The sequence below is a fragment of the Kryptolebias marmoratus genome, linkage group LG8 (assembly GCF_001649575.2).
Source record: "Kryptolebias marmoratus isolate JLee-2015 linkage group LG8, ASM164957v2, whole genome shotgun sequence".
NCBI lineage: Eukaryota > Metazoa > Chordata > Actinopteri > Cyprinodontiformes > Rivulidae > Kryptolebias > Kryptolebias marmoratus.
In genome coordinates, this window is record NC_051437.1 from 19,201,265 (window position 1) to 19,219,103 (window position 17,839).

At 41.1% G+C, this 17,839-nt stretch overlaps 1 protein-coding gene and 1 long non-coding RNA gene across 2 annotated transcripts in view; both read left to right on the forward strand.

Annotated features, from left to right (window-relative positions):
• Positions 1-6,151, forward strand: part of LOC108236743 — an 8,176-nt gene extending 2,025 nt beyond the window's left edge. Inside the window, exons 2-3 of the long non-coding RNA XR_001808614.3 lie at positions 1,486-1,682; positions 5,300-6,151. This is a non-coding gene — a long non-coding RNA (uncharacterized LOC108236743). The remainder of the gene's footprint in view (positions 1-1,485; positions 1,683-5,299) is intronic.
• Positions 6,152-9,084: 2,933 nt separating this feature from the next.
• Positions 9,085-14,388, forward strand: gpr157 (G protein-coupled receptor 157). Its single transcript, XM_017417622.3, has 4 exons — positions 9,085-9,611; positions 11,498-11,711; positions 11,834-12,028; positions 13,383-14,388. Exons 1-4 carry the CDS (start codon positions 9,235-9,237, stop codon positions 13,608-13,610), a joined length of 1,014 nt encoding a protein of 337 aa, XP_017273111.1. The 5' UTR covers positions 9,085-9,234; the 3' UTR covers positions 13,611-14,388.
• Positions 14,389-17,839: the final 3,451 nt, after the last annotated feature.

Here is a 17,839-nt window from a genome sequence, read left to right on the forward strand (position 1 = left end):
CTCCCTTCTTCCTTCCTCACCCCCGATGGTGCATTGTCCCATTCCAGCACTCCAGTTCTGATGATGTAATCAATGCAGCAAGCTTTGAACTTGCTGGGCTAGGGGTTCCTTCCTCCCACCCCCCCTCCTCACCTGACTCTCCCACTCTGACTGACACAGATCTAAATGTGAGGCCTCACTGCAGTCTGTGTCCCAGGTAAAAAAAAAAAAAAGAAATTAGAGTTTTATGTGAAGGTTTAGTTCTTGCACAACAAAGAGAATAAATGAACTCCTCTGAGTGGCTGTCTATATTTCACTCATGTGTAAACAGGTAGCTCATGGTTGCATAAATTAGGAGCCAACTCAGCTGAAACTCCTGCTGATAATTTATCAAAAGCCTACGGCACAGTGCCACATATCAATAAATTATCTGCCGAACTATCTGCAGGCCTGTGCTCCTCTTCGGCTGGTTTACGGTTGATCTCTGGCCACCTGCAGTCGGACAAAGATGAAGCGCCACGCAGAACTCAAAGTGTATTGAGTTCTCTGAGTGTAACATCATAGTGACTTTGTTCTTTTATTGATAAGGTCATCAGTCTGTTGACAGGCTGCAGTGGAGAGCAGCAGCCGTGATGTACAGTACGGTACTTTAGAGCTGCTCAGGCAGCCAAAACTCAGACCATATTGTAGCAGGTGAGTTTTGCTGAGCTGGCGCCTGCTGCTGTAGCCAGAATCTGCCTAGTGATCAACTTCCACTAACAGCGGTGATGAACTGGCATTACCCCTCCTCTAGTTAAAAAGCAGCAAACATCAGAGCAACTTGAAATAATTAGCACTCACGGATACTGATGATCCTGCACATTTAATGCCGCTTTATGTGTCGGCACCCAAACAGCACGCGGTGCACATTTGTACATATGTACACCTCTCTGATGCATCAGACGGAGCATCAGTGGATTACTTTTAAATTCATATTCAACTTCAAATGCCACTGCGCCGAGAAAACATTAATATTTCACTTGGAAATTCTTTGCTGATGCATTCCTTGTGATTTCCAGTTTTATAATTCATACTGATGGGCCTCATCTGTAGTTGATGTGACCTACTGAGGGTTGCTGTATAATACGATTTGATGAGTCAGCAGCTTTCATCAGTATGCCGTGCCGGTGTCCATTTACAGCTCCTGCAAGCTGTTATTCAACGGTGTGAAAGGTTAAGTGGATTTATTTGCAAATAAGAGTAAGAACAACCAATAAATAATGAGATTTCAAGTTGTCACTTCCTTCAAGCAAACTGGACTTCTTTTTTTCCATAAATCTAATACAATAAGATCCAATCTTTTGTTCAGCTGCCACGGTTTTGTGTCAGTTCAAACAGCGGCCTCATCCTGTGTTAAAGCATTTTAAAGTGAAAGCTTTGCTAACTCACTGGAGCCGGCTGAGTCATGCTGGGTGCTTTTTGGGCTTCCCCCTTCTCTGATCCTCTGCTCCTCCCTCTCTGGTCTAGGCTCGAGCGCCCGGTTCAGCTGTTGGTGGTGAGTTGGAACATGCCTTGACTTGTCACGCTGCCTGAGTGAAATAGAAAGAGAGAGAGACAGAGAGAGAGACCAGAGGCCTGGTCATCCACACCACGTTCAGACGTCTGCAGACCTTAACGGCAGAGTCCACTCGCTGGAGGTGAGAGCGGATGAAGGAGCTCAGCCGGTGAGTGTCAACACTGTGAGCGGATAAATGACTCTGACTTTTCATGTTGCAGTTTATGTAGCACCACTTCTTGCCGGTATTGCAAAAAGTTCACCTCTACTTGGTGAACTAAAATGGGCTGAATGAATATTTTAGAGTTTTATAGTGAGAGAAGCTCAAAAAGCCAAGTTAAGGCTGTCAGATCAGGCTGAGTTGTCTTAAACATAAGTCACAGAATAATAATGCCAGGCACACAGCTGTCTGTGTTGTGAAAGCGTCTGAGCCGAGTCTTGATGCTAACATGATACCATGGTAACTAGAGTACAGGTTACTGAATGCAAAGGACGGTGATACGAATTACAACGAGACTGAGATGAGGGACCCTTTTAGGATTACCGTCCCTCCACAGTTTGATCTTCACACAGAGGGTCAACCGTTTCGCTGATTTTTCTCCTCGTCTGTTCATCCTGAAGTTCGGCAGCTTCGCCCTCTGCAAATCTCAAACTCAAGACAGAAAGAGGGCCTCGTTACTTACAACTGATATGAATCTGACAGAGCGTGTTCTGCTTAAAACTAATGGCACAACAGTAGATTCAAAAGAGAAGTGTCATCAGTGTTGCACAGTGACTGCGCAGTGAGATTACACAAAGAAAGAAGCAGATAAAAACAGGGCAGGACAGTCCATGTTGTCACACTGAAACCATTATTGATAAAAGTCAAACCTCACGCAGGGCTGTGAAAACTCAAACACTCAGATGGCGAACTATGACCCGTGTGTTTGACCTGTGCGCAGCGAAGCCAGCTGATAGTTACTGGGGCGACTGTGTTTTCTGGTCACCAGAGGAGTGTTCAGCACGTAAATATACCCGAATTATTAACACGTTGCTTTTGGACTTACAATATAGATAGTTTGGTGTAGCTCAAATTAAATTAAGCCAGCAAGAAGAAGAACAACAACAAAAAAGGTTTTAAAGAGGGTTTTAAAAAAGAAACTTAAAGAACTGATTATTCTATAGTGAAAGGCCTTCAGCTTGAACTTTTCTAGTTGTGAAACTGAAGCTAAAACACCTATCGTATCGTAAGTGTGCAGGACACTGTTCATATGCAGAGCCGTACGGTAAAAACGCAACACTGTTAGCCACAAGACGATTAGGTGAGAGGAGTCATGACTGTCGAAGCCGTGTTAGCCGACAGGAAATGTACAGCGGACAACAAAGAGGCAGACACCAGAACCGAAACGCACGGATGGGGTTGCTGATGAGTAGCGGAGTGTTGGTGTTTTTCAGCTTGTGCATTTTGAAGCCTGACAGCAGCCGTGTGCTCAGGTATAGGTGAGCTGAAGGTCTGAATGACTCTGTGTGTGTGTGTGTGTTTACTGTGCTGCTAAGGACTGCTGCCTGTAGGTTTAATACGACACAGACTGTGGACCTAAAGAAGAAGAAGAACACTGCAGAGCGCCATGGTTACTTAAAGTTATCCTGATCTAAAACACAACATCAGTGCTCTGAACACTGAAAACATCACGTTTAAATCACTAACTTTTACTGATTTCTGATCATCTTCAACAAAGCCTTTATTTGCTTCACCGGGTTCAATTCTGTTTAATAATTAGTTTGGTTAAAGGTTCTTTAACAGAAACGCAGTTATGACCAACAGCGGGGAAAATGAGACGCAGGTTCGTATTAAACTCGTAAAAGAGTTAAACTAAAAGGAAAAGGTTTGAACAAACACACAGCCCGACATAATGACGTGGAGGCGATGCTGCCCAAACTTTACACCGTGCAATAAGAAATTATTTTTTTAATCTTAATTTAATAACAAGTCTAATAAATTTTAAATCAATTGACATAATTCCTAGTCATTTCAAATTAAAAGTAAACATAAATATGCTGTCAGAACATAACTTTGTTAAAAATAATAATAAACAATAATAGAACTGTCTTTCATCTTATTGTGATTTAATCAAGTAAATCAAAAACATTTAAAACACATTTATGATTTTTTAAATTTAATTATGTAAGCAGTTTATATTGTAAATAAAGAAAAAATATTATTTTTTTGGTTGTTATTTACTAATCATCATAGACTTAAACAGTAAAGTGAATTATTTTGAGGGGTGAACTAAATACAAACCAATATAATTATTGGTAGATTACATAATATATATTTTTTTGATCCAGGTAGTTCTAAACCTCACAATCATATCAGCTATCTTTATTTATTTACCTATAAAGTGTATTTAAAATACTTTTTAAATTCAGATAGGGCTAAATTAATTATTATTAATGAATTTATCCTGAGTACCTTGTATTGTTTTTACCAATTTTAATAAATCCATATTCACATTTTTTTAAATATTCTGATTTCTTTACTCTTCTCTGACAACAAACAGAGCTGAGCTGTGAACAAGAAGAGGCATTTAAGGAATCTGTCTTAAAAAGAAAAAAAAAAAATCAGACAAGCGCATAACATTTTTGACATTTTGTCGACTAAACAAATTAATAGGAAATAACCATCACACATCACTCAGCTCTGAAATCAAATGTTGCAGCTTGATGTCACCTCACGCTCATTTTTGTAAACAAATTCTTCACAGCCGGATTTATTTATTTATTTTTGGTTTATTTGTTCCGTGCAGACTGAGCCACATTTTGTGGAGAGGTTAATGAGCCGTCGGCTGCACGGAGCGGTGCGGCAGCCAGCCGTTCGTTTTGCGAGCGAGCGTGTTTTCATTGGCGCGCCTCGGCCCTGTGTTCAGGATTACATCAAGGCCCAAGCAGGAAGGAATTCCTGTCATCATGTGCTCGGTGAAGGCGGCGTCTAGCTCGACACAAAGACACAAAAGGGACACAGATGCAGCTGTTTGGCAACCGAAAGCGGGTCAAGAGGAGCCTCTGTGTTCGTCTGCAGACATCTGTTGTGTTTGCATCTGTTTGTGCGTCTGACAGAAGCTGACGAATACGCAACCAGCGTCGGCTTCAGCAAATATATTCAGGTCGTGCGTTGCTTTTATCCAAGTGTCTACATTTTTCTTACATCAGATAAGATTCGACCAAAACCACAAATAAAGCTCTGGAGTTTCCAGTTGCACAACGAAAGCAGACATGTGGGGCAACAAACGACCTCGCTGCCGAATCCAAACGTAAAGACTTCCTCCTTGAAAAAGTCCCTCCGTATGCTGGTCTCTGATCCCCCCGCCGTCCTGTAAGGCAGAGTCAACACGAAGACAACAGTGGACAGCTTAAAATAGCACTGCAGCGAGAGGACACATCTGATACTGAGGGGTGGGGGTGGGGGGTTTAGTTGTTGTCCCTCAGGTGTATGAACACACACCAGGGTGTCATAGGACTCAAGTAAACAGACAGAAGACAGGAGTTAAATCAAACCAAGCATTTGTTGCAAAACCATGAGTCATGGTAGATCTATTCTTAGTTTGGGGGTGTTTGTGTTTGTCCAAGTTACGTGAACTTGAAGCGATGCTGCGCTTAAAGATGATCAGGAATCCGCTTGGAAGCGAGCTGTGAGTTCCGCAGTTCAGCAGTGAACACTGGGTGATTATCTTCAGAAAATATCTTTTCAGTTTACATGGAAGTCTTATCTCTCTTTTTTTTTCTCCCACTTCTTGGCTTTCTCTGTAGGCCGACCTGCTTTCTGCGAAGCATCACACCAACAAAACTCTGGGAAGCAGGAGTGAGAGCGTCCTCAGAGCCCGACCCACGGGTCGAAACGCGAGGCAAAGGGCGGCCAGGATCCGGCTGAGGAGGAGCAGGTGGACGGACGACTGGACGGCTGGACGCGGCTGCTGTGGGTGTTTCTCTGGCAGTGTCTTAGCTGGTTGTTGTGAGGAGTGAGAACGAAGCAATCAGCAAGTATACTGCCGCAGAAATTCTTCGCAATAAGAAGCCCCCGGGGTCGTCGAAGGCGCCGGCAGGAGGAGAGGTCCGTGCCGCAGAGAACGCCGAAACGAATGCGGCCGCTTCTGTAAGTTTAGCAGAGAGATGACCGAGGACGGACCGGCTGAGGGGCCTTTTTTGTTAACAACATGACAACATTTACAGCTGGATCAAAGACTGAAGGTTGATGATCTTCTGCTGCCATCTTGTGACTGAACGCAGCCTCCCAGCATGCTTTGGCTCCTCAAACACTGCACCCATTTGACAAAACTACGCTGATGATGATGATTATTATTGTTTACTTATTGGTTTGTTTGCTTTTAACAAACAAACAGATCTAAAAGGCACTGCTTGGATTGCTTCTGTTTGCTTTATTTCATTTTTATTTTTCAGCTGCATGCATGTTTAATTGTCACCAAGTAAAATCATTTCGCATCGGAAGGTTTTTTTTTTTGAATGGCAACAAATTAATAGTTAATTTTTCTACCTTGTCTGCCTCCTGATTTATTCATGTTAAAACAGTAAATAAATAATTGTAAAATAAAAAAAAAGCAGAAATAAAATTTACATGTAGACCAATTTCATCTCTTTGTTTTTTAATGTAACACGTGCATTTTGTAATTACCGACTTGTGTAAACTAACCTCAATTCCTAAAAATAATGTAGCCACGAAAACAAAGCAGCTTTAACGAGATAACCACGAGGAACATCAGTTAAAACACACAAACGCTGCAATTACAGATGAATTTAGTTTTTTTTTTTTGCTCTGATGAACTCGACCAACCTCAATGGGGAACAATTGATCTGGTTTCAGCAGCGTTTTCCGCTCATACGTTATTCTGACCGTAATGCAGATGCTGCGTTTGCTGCAGTCTGCAGAAAAAAGCACCGATGTTCCCCTGCACTGCTGCAAAGACCGGAGGGGATTGCAGCTTTTCTGAGCTGCAGCGATGCAGAAGCAGTAAAGCTGTGCTCTCACACAAGGTCGCTGCAGCGTGGACTGTCACACTTCGCCGCTTATAATAAAGGAATAAATAAATGGAAAAGGCAATTACAGTTTCAAGAAATAATAATTAAGAGCTGCTGGACACAAAGCCTAGCAGACGTTACTCAAAGATGTTATAAATGGTGTTGTTAAAGGAGCCCTTCAAGCTGTAAGAGAGGAAGAATATTTACTTTTAAGAAAATAAAAACTAGCCTTAATGTCGCCACAGCTTTACAGATTCTACTAAATATATTATTAGAATAGTTTACTGATTAATTACACCAACTAACTCCAGATCAACATACAGTTAGAGCTTAAAAGTAGGCGGTTATTGCAATCATTTTTAAGGTTGTTATTTTGTTTGTTTGTTTGTTTTTTTCCTGCTAGACTTCATTAAGAAAACAAAAACAAAATGTCAGGTGTGAAGAATTTGCTGCAGGAAAACTTTGATTTATTGCTAAGCTTACAGTAACAATGAAATACAGTTTTTTTTTTTAAACTAACGTTTCCACTTCCCCATTTTAAGAAATGAAACAAAAGCAGTTGCCTTTTTTTTACTGGTTTCATATTAGAATATCTGTTTAAATTAAATTAAAGGGTTTAATAATACACACTGATGGAGCCTGTTTTTTGCCGGTTCCAGATTAAAAAATAAATAAACTCTCCGCTCCCAGACGACAATATTTCTCAAAGCCTTCCAGTCGATAATTGAACGTTGTGGACGTACAGAAGAAGTAAAAACGTTGTCAATATTCTGACCGGTGCCGGGACCGAAGACGCTCCGACCTGCTGAGGCGTCGCCAACAACATGAGCTCCCGAGTCTTTTAAAAACTACATCTGATGGATCGCCTCTGAGCTGCAAAACGGGTTTTTAATAATGCGTTTTTTTTTTCTCTTTTCTCCAGCGACCTGACCGGCCTTCCTAATCACTTTATTGATTGCCCATTTTTTTATTATCCATTAATTCTGCCTCATAGAAGAGATTAAAAGTGAACACTTGAGATTCTCTGATAAAATAAATATTCTGGTTTTTGATAGTTTAAACTATCCTCTCCCATGAATTTAGTGGATGATCCCTCTGAATGTAAACTCACTACCCTTTGTCCACCGGCAAAATATTTGTTTTGTTCAATTACCTTTGCACCTTTAGGTATCACTGGAAATGCCTCCAGGATCAATATTTAACAATGACCCCAGCTGTCTAATAATTTGAGCTTTGTTTTGTAACCCTACCTAAGAAAAGTGTTTTTATTTAACAGGACTTACAAAAGCCAAAGGCAGAAGTGTGAATTAAAAAAAGGGGATAAAACCAGAATGTGTGGGGCTCAAATAAAGCCAAACATGGCTGAGCGAAAAGACAAGCACTATTTCTGTAAACAAATGAAAAAGGTTCAAATAAACTCATATCTATTCAAACACGATGTAGAAGAGCAACGTCAAACACCAACTCACCATAAAAAAAACTTATAAATAATTATTTGTTTATACTAATTTTACATCACATCTTTTTAGGTGGTCTTACTCTGATTTAATTGAACTATTTTATCACATGTTTTAAAGCTGCATGTCACGAGGGTTTAAAAAAACGCCACATAAAAAGACATTACGATAAATCACTGTATGCTAATATTAAAGGCCTAGCTTTCCTTAAAGGAATGTTTATTGCCCACCAACATTCATGCCAGAACGAGGCCATCTGAAGTGTGTGCTGTGAACGACTCTCAGCTACTACCATGTCAAATTTAAGCTCCATGTCTGTAAAACTGACCGAGTTACAGCCATATTTGTGTCTGCCAGGTGGTTCATGAAATATTTTGCTATTATGCTAACAGGCAGAGAAAACGTTAAAGCTTACAATCTGTTTGTGCTCATAGTGTGTGCTGGGGATCAGTCTCAGCTACTACCCACCACATCTGAGGTCAATATATGTAAGAATGGCTGAGTTATGGCCATTTTTGTCAGCTGGCCGTGGCGGCCATCTTGAACTGGACTGACTCCAGAAGTTAAATCAGTCATAGATGTTCATCCAGTGATTACTCTCTGAGAATTTCACTAAAATCCATTCAGTGGTTCATGAGATATTCTGCTAACAGACAATTAGAGTCGACTCCCAGAGTTAATATTGACGTTTTAAGCAAAGATCTAATGCAATGAGCACTATTTGAAGTATGTGTTGTGAACAAATCTACTACTAAATTACGATCTTTTTTGTTGGCTGTGGCGTCCATCTTGAATCAGGTTGAATCCAAAAGGTAATCAGTTGTAGATGTTCATCCGATGACTACTTCCTGGAGGTTTCATTAAAGTCCTCCTGGTGGTTTATGAGAAACTTTGGTATCAGGCAAAAAATAAAAAGTACACGATCGCCCGGCTTCACCTTTCGGCGGGCGATAAAAGCTGCGCGAGCGTTTCCTAAACGTCACGTTTCGTATGTGGCACATGATGATGCCACAGCTGTAACAGGCGGGTCACACAAGAAGGCAAAAATAGACGGAAAAACAAACCCTCCAGCAGCTGACCGAACTTCTGCTTCGAGTTCCGGTCGGAGCGAGGAGGAGGAGGAGGAGGAGGAGGAGGCGGCCAGGGAGGGCTTTAAAGCAGGGCAGAAAAGTTTAGCTCGACTCGCTCAAAGCGCCAGACTGGGTGTTTTAAACGCAGCGGCGACCATGTGCGGCCGAAATCTGCCCTGAGACGATGGCTAACGGGACTCACACGGAGCTGTACGTCTCCGAGCAGGTGGTGGTGTTGTGCACCTGCGCCCTGTCGTTCCTGGGGTCCTCCCTGATCATCGTCACCTACGCGGTGTGGTCCGATTTGAGGACGACCCCGCGGAAGCTGCTGGTTTACCTGTCGGTGACCGACTGGCTGTCCGCCGTCTCCTACGCCTTCGGAGTCTGGAGAAGTTTCCGCGCCGACTCGCTCGACTGCGTCGTCCAGGGAGCGGTGTCCACTTTCGCCAACACCAGCAGCTTTTTCTGGACCGTGGCCATCGCCGTGTACCTGTACGTCTTCATCGTCAGGTCCAGCCAAAGGTCCGCCGACAGCCTGGTTCTGGTCTTCCACCTCGTCAGGTACGTGAAGAGTTCGGAACTGAGCTGCGAGGCTAGCTAACATTAAAAGTAGCTAACAGGTGAACGCCAAACAAGAGCTCGGAGCTTCTTCGGAAACTTAGAATTTAAGTTTAAAAATAAATAAATAAAACCGCAACCTCTACAAACTTTCCGTCTGAATCAGTATAAACTAATAAGCGGGTTAAGTTTGTATTACACCGGGGTAAAAAGGGGGAAATTTTAAAACTATAAAGTTGAAATCTCCGAGCGAATCTAACGCTGAACCGAGCGTTTCCATGGAAACGAAGGAACAGGGGGTGTGGCCTAATCTAACTGAAATTTAAAGCAATAAATTTCAGTTAGCTGTCAAAATGCGCGTTGTTTTTTTCCCCACTGTTTTTGATTTGAATTTGTATGCTTCTAACACAATTTCTACATCTTTAAACAATTGTCTTCTGACTCAGACTGATCAGTTTTTTTTTGTTTTTTTTTTTAAAGAACTAAGTTAGAAAAAAGCAAATATTCCTTTGTTTACAGATAAATTCAACGACCATTTATGGAAACTCTCCCGTTATATTTCGGTATATCTCAGTGCTGTTCATTTGCTGAAGCTTTTAGCCCGTTAGTTTTCCTTCAACGCTCTCCACCACTCGATTTCCTCCCCCATAAATGCTCCCGTCCGCTCTCGTCCTCACAGATTTTAGTCACAGTTTCTTCGTAGAAGAAGAGAAGAAGAACTTTACATTTTTTGCTTTTGGACCCGGCGTCAAACAGTGATTCCGCTGTCCTCTGACTCTTTTTACATCTGGGGTTTATTTTACCAGCTCAATATCCGCAGAGACTGTCAGTGTTTGAATGTAAACAAAGGACTCGTAATTGTTGGCAACATAAACATGACTCTGCTGATTTCGCTCACTCATTACAAATTATGTGGTAGACTTTTACCAGTGAATGATGTGTATTTGGTGGTTTATTGTTATCATATATGATACACATACAAAAAAATCAAATTAAAAACTTTTTTGAAAAATCAGGACTTTTGACAGCTTTTACGGCTTTAATAAATCTTGTTTGTTGGACAAAATAACATACTTTTCTGTTTCTCTTTTGATTTTTGTCACATTTCCCTTTAGCTCAGCTAATTTTATCGTTACAACCTGACTTCCTACTGTTTAGTATTTAGGTAAATAAATTCCGATAAATGATGCATTTAGGTGCAGTTTCTCATTGTAATTCAAAAACACTCATTTCGAAGTTCGAACATTTTAAAACCAGTTATCCTGAACTATGTCAAATAGTGCACTCTGAAAGAGTTTACTAGAGATATAATGAATCTGAAATGCGGGTCCTCACTCAAGGTAAACAAAGCACTCGGCTGAATCTGCTGGGAACCACAGGGAAGCTTGAGTCATATGACTGACCTACATTAAGCTGATCTTAGTCTATGTAGGTGAACAAATATGACCTATTTTCAGTCACTTTGGCTTTTCCTGTAGGTAAACAAACTCACGAGGTACGTTTGATTGATGATCTAAAAACATCTAAGGGTGACAAAAAAGCAAAAACAGGAGAAACCGTTTTTTTTTTTTTTTTAAGGCATGCTAGAACACAAGTCAGCCTTTAATCTGCTGTGGATTACCACACAGATAGAAGGTTACATTAAAGTATTTAAATAGAAGCTTCAGAGAAGTGTTGGTAAAAAAGGGGAAACTATTTTGTGGTTTCATGACACACGAGCTGAACAGACTACACTGGCTTGCCTTCAGCTTGTGCTGTAACACGAATCCTGTTTAAAAACAAGATCATTTCTCACTGGATGTCATGGGTTTTTGCGGTATTGAAGTTGGCCTTTGAGGTGAGAAGGGTTTTAATCTCTGGTCCTTGTGCCATGTGTGTGTGTGTTGTAGCTGGGGCGTTCCTCTGATCATAACCGTCACCGCTGTGGGCCTCAACAAGATTGGCTACGATGCGTCTGAGGTGTCCGTGGGCTGGTGCTGGGTCAAGATCCAAGCTAAGGATCACATCCTGTGGATGCTGCTCACCGGGAAGATCTGGGAGTTCCTGGCCTACCTCACTCTGCCTGTGCTCTACATCTTGATCAAGAGGCACATCCACAAAGCGGTGAGCGGCCCTAATCTGTCGCAGCGTTCCTTTAGGAGGTGCGCGTTGCCTTGCACATCAAAGTTTCAAATAACGATTTTGCATGACCCGTCAATGAGTTCTGACTCTGAATCCTGGCGCAGCACGCGGCCCTGTCCGAGTACCGCCCCATCTTGGCCAACAGGCCTCAGGCGAACTCTTTCTCCTCCATGGCTGATGTGAAGCTGACTCTCATTCCCATCATCTTCATCGTCCTGCGCATCTGGAGCACGGTGCGCTTCGTGCTGCTGCTCGCTGACTCCCGGGTCAGACACAGCCCGGTGTTGGTCACACTACATGTGAGTTTTAAACTCAACTCTATTCATATCCTGCAGATGTTCTGTTTGACCTTTGTGGGATTACATGATCTCTAACCTGTGATTCATCACTTCATCGCCACTTTTCTGTGTAACTTCCCCTAGAATGTGTTGAAACAGATAACTCTTACATCTTCTTTAGCATTATTTGTTGCATTTTAACATTACAGGTTTTTCTAAAATGTTTTTTTAAAGAACAAAGCAAAATGCTGTTTTTCTGGTCAAACAGGAATTCATTTGAACATTACAGAAACTACATTTTCTGCAAACATTCATCCTGAGAGCTGAATGAAGCTGAAACTGAGGCGTTAAAGCTAAAAGAAGTAGACCACTAGCTAAAAGATGCAAGATGTTAGTTAAACTATTAAAACACTAGCTTTAAGCTGAAACTAGCAAAATGCTACATAAAAGTGGTGAAAACTTAACAAAAAGTAGCAAAAGGTTACCTGAAAGCTAAAAGTAGCAAATAGCAAAAAGCTAACAGTAGTAAAAGTTTTAATCAAAGTATCAAAAGGCTAGATAGTAGCTAAAAATTAGGAAATTGTTGGCTAAAAACTAAAATTAGCAGAATGTAGCAAAAGGCTCACTAGTAGTCTGAAATAGCAAAAGGTTGGCTTAAAGCTAAAAGTAGCAAAATGTAGCTAAAATTAGAAGAATGTAGCTAAAAGCTTAAATTATCAAACGTCTAGTTAGTAGGTAAAATAGCAAAAGGTTAGGTAAAAGCAGCATAATGTAGCTAAAAGTATCAGAATAGTATTCAGTAGCTAAAAGCAGCAACATGTTAGCTATAAACTAAAAGTAGTAAAAGGCTTATTCAGAGTATCAAAAGGCTTGCTAGTAGCTAAAAACAGCAAAAGGTTATCTAAAGTCTAAAAGAAGTTAAAAGTAGCAATACACTAGCTATAAGCTAAAAGTTAATAAATGCTAGCTTAAACTAAAAGTAGCAAAAGGCTAGCTATAAGGTAAAACTAGCAACAGGTTTATTAAAAGTATCAAAAGGCTTGCTAGTAGCTAAAAATAGCAAAATGTTAGCTAAAGGCTAAAAGTGGCTGAAGTTTACTAAAAGTTAAAAGTTGCAAAACATCTAGATAAACACTAGTTAAAATAAATATTTAAAAAGTTTAAAAGTTACAACAACCAAACGTCACAGCACCCATCTTCTGAATGAGCTGATTGATTTATGAATGGCTCAAACAGCTCAAAGTACGCAGAGGCAGCTACATACAGAAAAATTAAAGAAGAGGAAAGTACCAGTGTTGTTGCTGAATTAGCGCTCACTCACTGAGATGTGTGAGTTTTCGATTAATAAAGGACCCTTCCTGCTTTGACCTCACAGGGTATCGGCAACACGTCTCAGGGAGCGGCCAACTGCATCATGTTTGTTCTGTTCACTCAGCCGATCCGCACTCGCCTCTGCGCCGCGCTCTGCTGCAGCTGCTGCTGCTGCTGCTCTAAATGTCGAGCGGAGGAGCAGCACGGTTCCCCGCAGGAGCCCCCGCCTCAGCTGGACTCCTCCGCCCAGAGAGACGAGGACGCCAGCAGTCGGGCCCAGGCGGACAGGTGAAGCTTTGCTCCGGGGCGAGTAAAGAGACTGAAAGGCCGACGTGAAGGACGCCTCGTGAAAACAGGAGGAGCAACTAAAGAAGTTCAGAGGGTCGTGTAGAGAGGTCATGTGTAGTTAATGTTTTACCTGTTGTAGATAACTCCTTGGACAACCTCAGTTTGGAGAAATCCTGTAGTTCTGACCGGATTGACGAGCTAACAGCTTGTCGGAGCGGGGCCAGAACCAAAGTAGATCGCTGTTAAAACCTCACCAATATCAGGGTTTACATAAACGCTGCTTTCATGGTCAGATTCAAACTCCATTTGTGCAAACTGAGAACAATCAAGGAGCTATCTTCAACAGGTAAGATGTTAACTGTTTATAACCTTTCTGCACAACCCTCTTCAAAAGACTTTTTCTCACTGTAATTATGTTTCTTTGTGCGTTTGGTCATGTTGCTCGTTCTGAACCTCTATTTAAACTGTACTGTAGTGAGGTTATCACTGTGAATTCATATTTTGGTTTTTCTGTTACAGTATTTATCTTCTGTCGTCTGACCGCGCTTTAAAAAACTCGTTTTAAATCTTTTCGACTGTGAACAGGCCGAACTGTAATGCTTTCAATTAAAACGCGTCCAAACCGGGACATCTACCGTTTGCTGATGCCCGATTAACCCCGAGAGGTTTGTTCTCAGAAAACAGCGGATGAGGTTCGTTTAATTTTAACTAATTCTTTAAAAAAAAAAAAACATATCTGGTAAAACATCCTATTCCAGTTCTACTCGGCCCTCAGTGCTGCACTTCCATGTTGTTCGCTTGGTTTGGTTTTTGATCAAATGTGTCCACACCAGAAAGGAAAAAAAAAAGTGAAAAGTTGTGATACAATGTGAAATGTAAATTAAAAAAAAAAACCTTTTGTGAGTTTGATAATTATTTAAATGTGTTGTTTAATTGAATATAATACAAAACTAGGCCAAGCATATCTCCCTCTGCCTTGTTAAAATAAGATCCTCTTGTGTTGAGGAAGTCGATCTTCGTCTGAAATGGGTGACGTGGCCTTTAATTAGTCTTCTGCTCAGCCTGGGAGTTGCGACATCTTTCTGGCAGAAGTTGCAAAAGGCCAATCGGAGTCCGGTGTATCATCTTCATCACTGCTGTCATCGTGGTCAGGAGAAGAATGAGCGAGCGTCACATGCCGCGCTTCCTCCTTTTCAACCTGAGCTGCTCTCGAGCCTGACTTCTTCTCTGACGGCTGCTCCTGTTTGGGGTTTTTTTTTTTTTTTTACAGAACGTGTTTTTACAAGCAGGACTGAAACCACCCTGAGGTCCCTTCTGTCCCGAAGGCCTGCCAGTTCGAGGGACTTTCCGGTTTACGGGATGGAAGTTGGAAGGGATCTTTTATTTGAATGTTTTTTGGTTTGTTCCACGCTAACAAAGCTGCAAACAACATTTTCATTAATACTGACAGAAAATTACATCTGTTTTGTTTGTTTTAACCTTTTTATCAACTTCCTTTTCCTTAAGACTTCCTGTCGTACCTATAATTATTACCCACTTTAAGAGTCTGAAACATCCTGGCTATTTATATCATTCTCAGATGAAATATAACACATTTACACAAGGTTTCAGCACAGGAGCAACAGAGTTATGTTGGGTTTTTCGGAGCATGGGTTGAATATTTCTGTGCATGTATAACCAGATAAAGCCGTGTTCTCAGTAGGGAGTGTTATTTTAGATATCTTTAATTTCAGTTTTTAGTAAAAATGCCATTTTAACCAGGAGGAATGCTTCTGTTGGCATCTAAAAAGGTAATGAGAGATAGGAGTGTGTTTTGATTCTACGCCACAACATACCAGACCTTTTATTTAAATTTTTTAGCTCAGTTGTCTCTTTATGTCCATGAACAGCTCTGCAGTCTTCAGAGAACATTTAATTCCCGTGCACTGGTTTGATTTCCACTGTCTGCATTCAAGTAGCAGCATAAACGTGTCAGCTTTGCTTTTGGTCAGAGTAACGAGGCCCGGAGCGTGGTTCATTCTCCCAGGCCGTTATTTACAGTGATGACAGCACAGTGTGTGTGTGTGGGAAAACGGAGGAAGTGAGTCCTGCTCATGGTGACGACATCTGAAGCAGTCACCAGACTTTTTGTTTCTGTCTGGTTCTGTTTCGGCGAACACACAGAGGAACCCGCTCTGAATGCATTCTCTGCAGGAACGAATCCACCCCGAGGAATTTCGCTGACACTGAAGCAGGCCAACACTTAAGGAGGACGTTTCTGCTTTTTCCCTCCGCTGGCTCTTCGCCCATTTAATTCATTATGTTCAAGAGCAGCTCTGCTTCAGAGGTGACCACTGTTCTTTCAGGGGATTCGCTCATTTTTCGGTGCCAGTTCTCAAAGTTAATGTCCGCCACAAGCAGAAGGAGCCTTTTTCCAATAATGAATTAGCTGTAGAAGGTTTGAAAAGAACAAAAACAAAAAAGAGAGACAGTGAAGATTAGGCACAGAAAGAGCAAGGTTGTCGACAATCAGCTCCTAAATTCCTAATGAAACCCAGCATTATACTGTGAATCTGTTCTTCCTTTTTAAATTGTGTGAATATTCCCAGCACATCAGCTCCACCACCTGTTCACTGCTGCCATCACTACCAGCTTTTATATTTCAGCTGTAAAAAAAAAACCCTATAATTTCTTAACAGCTATGGGCTGAAATCTACAGGCAAATAGGAATTTGAATTAAAGAGGAGCTCCACAGATGTGAAGTGTGTTTACAGGGTTCCTGCAGGGTACCGCCGACTCTTAAAGGTTATTTTACAAATTCCCTCAGTTTGAACTCAGGGATCCCTGCTTGACGATCGCTCATTTAATCCCACTTGAAAAGTAAACAACAGCATCCTATTTTAAACCATTCAGTTACCTGTTAATGGAGTGTATGAGTGTCAGACTTTGATGGTTGTTTACACAGAATCGTATGGTTATTTGTACGTACAAAACAGTGGTGGCAGCAGCTAGCTGTAGCTGGTGCAGAAATATGGCAGAAAAACTGAGTAATGTCAAATTTACAGAGGGGTAAAAGTTCCTAAAATAATATTCATAAGATTTATGAGACTGGTGTTGTTTTGAGATGACAGACTCCAAACTGAGGCTATCTACAACAGGTAAGATATTAATTCTTTGTAACCTTTCCACAGAATCACACTCCCAAAAAAATCTGAACTACTGCTTTAATGTCTTTCACGGTATGTTTAATTTCTGTGTCTGTGTTTTCATTTTGCATGTTTGTGTTGACGTATTGCTGCTTACAGATGAAAAGTTTTATAAAGTATTCAGCAAGTAAGCTCATAAAGTTACAGTCTGATTGTACTTTATTTTGAATTTATATATTGTTTAAGTGTAGGAGGTGAAAAGCCACAAATAATGTTTGACATTTCTCAGTCTCTGTGACACTACTGTGAGTCCTGAACTCCTGGTTTTAAACTCAAACATAAACTCCTGATGAAACATTTAGCTAAATATGAAAAGTTAAACTCACAGGGATTTTTTCTAACAACTTTGCCAACACAGAAGACCTTGTGTGTTGTTTGTTTATGCCTTTTAAGCTCTTGTTTATTTGTTTGTATTTGTGTCTGCTGTGAAGCGTTCCTGAAGCGAATGACGTGAGGTTTTTAAAGCAAATGGGCCGAAGGGCCTTGTATCAACAAACAGGCTCAGTTTTAGAGATAAAAGCTGACGCAGCACACAAAAAAAATTAACAGTAAATCTTTCGGTGGCTTTTCGTTACGTCACTGTAGTCTTTTTTTTTATCGCCTCCTACAAAAGGCAAAAGGTGGTCATGTTTTTGCCAGTGTCTATTTGTGTGTTTTAATGAAACTCTCAGAAAGACATCCTTAGATGAACATCAACAACTGTTTGACTTTCGGAGTCAGCTCTGTTCAAGATGGTCGCCACAGCTAAGAGACATTAGCAAGCACAAAAGTAGCTGTAGTTACAGATATGGATATAAAATTAGGTGTGGGAGTAGCTGAGAGTCATCCACATCATGTACTCTGAAGGTGACATGTCACTGTGTTGAATGAGATAACGTTATTTTCGACATAAAATGATCCTAATCTTAAAATCTGGCGGGCGATATGCATTCCTTCAAGGAATGCTAGGCCTTTAATTTTATAAAAGCAGTTCACCATGCTCGTCTATGTGCAAGTAACTGTGCCTTATCTTTTTATTGGCAGGACAACTCAGCCTAAAGGTGTGGTG

What these genes read in the sequence shown, in the direction of transcription:
- gpr157 (XM_017417622.3), top strand. Translation starts at nt 9,235, where the DNA reads ATGGCTAACGGGACTCACACGGAGCTGTACGTCTCCGAGCAGGTGGTG. An exon ending in CTGGTCTTCCACCTCGTCAG is followed by an intron (nt 9,612 to 11,497) that starts GTACGTGAAGAG and finishes TGTGTGTTGTAG; the next exon opens with CTGGGGCGTTCCTCTGATCA. An exon ending in AGAGGCACATCCACAAAGCG is followed by an intron (nt 11,712 to 11,833) that starts GTGAGCGGCCCT and finishes ATCCTGGCGCAG; the next exon opens with CACGCGGCCCTGTCCGAGTA.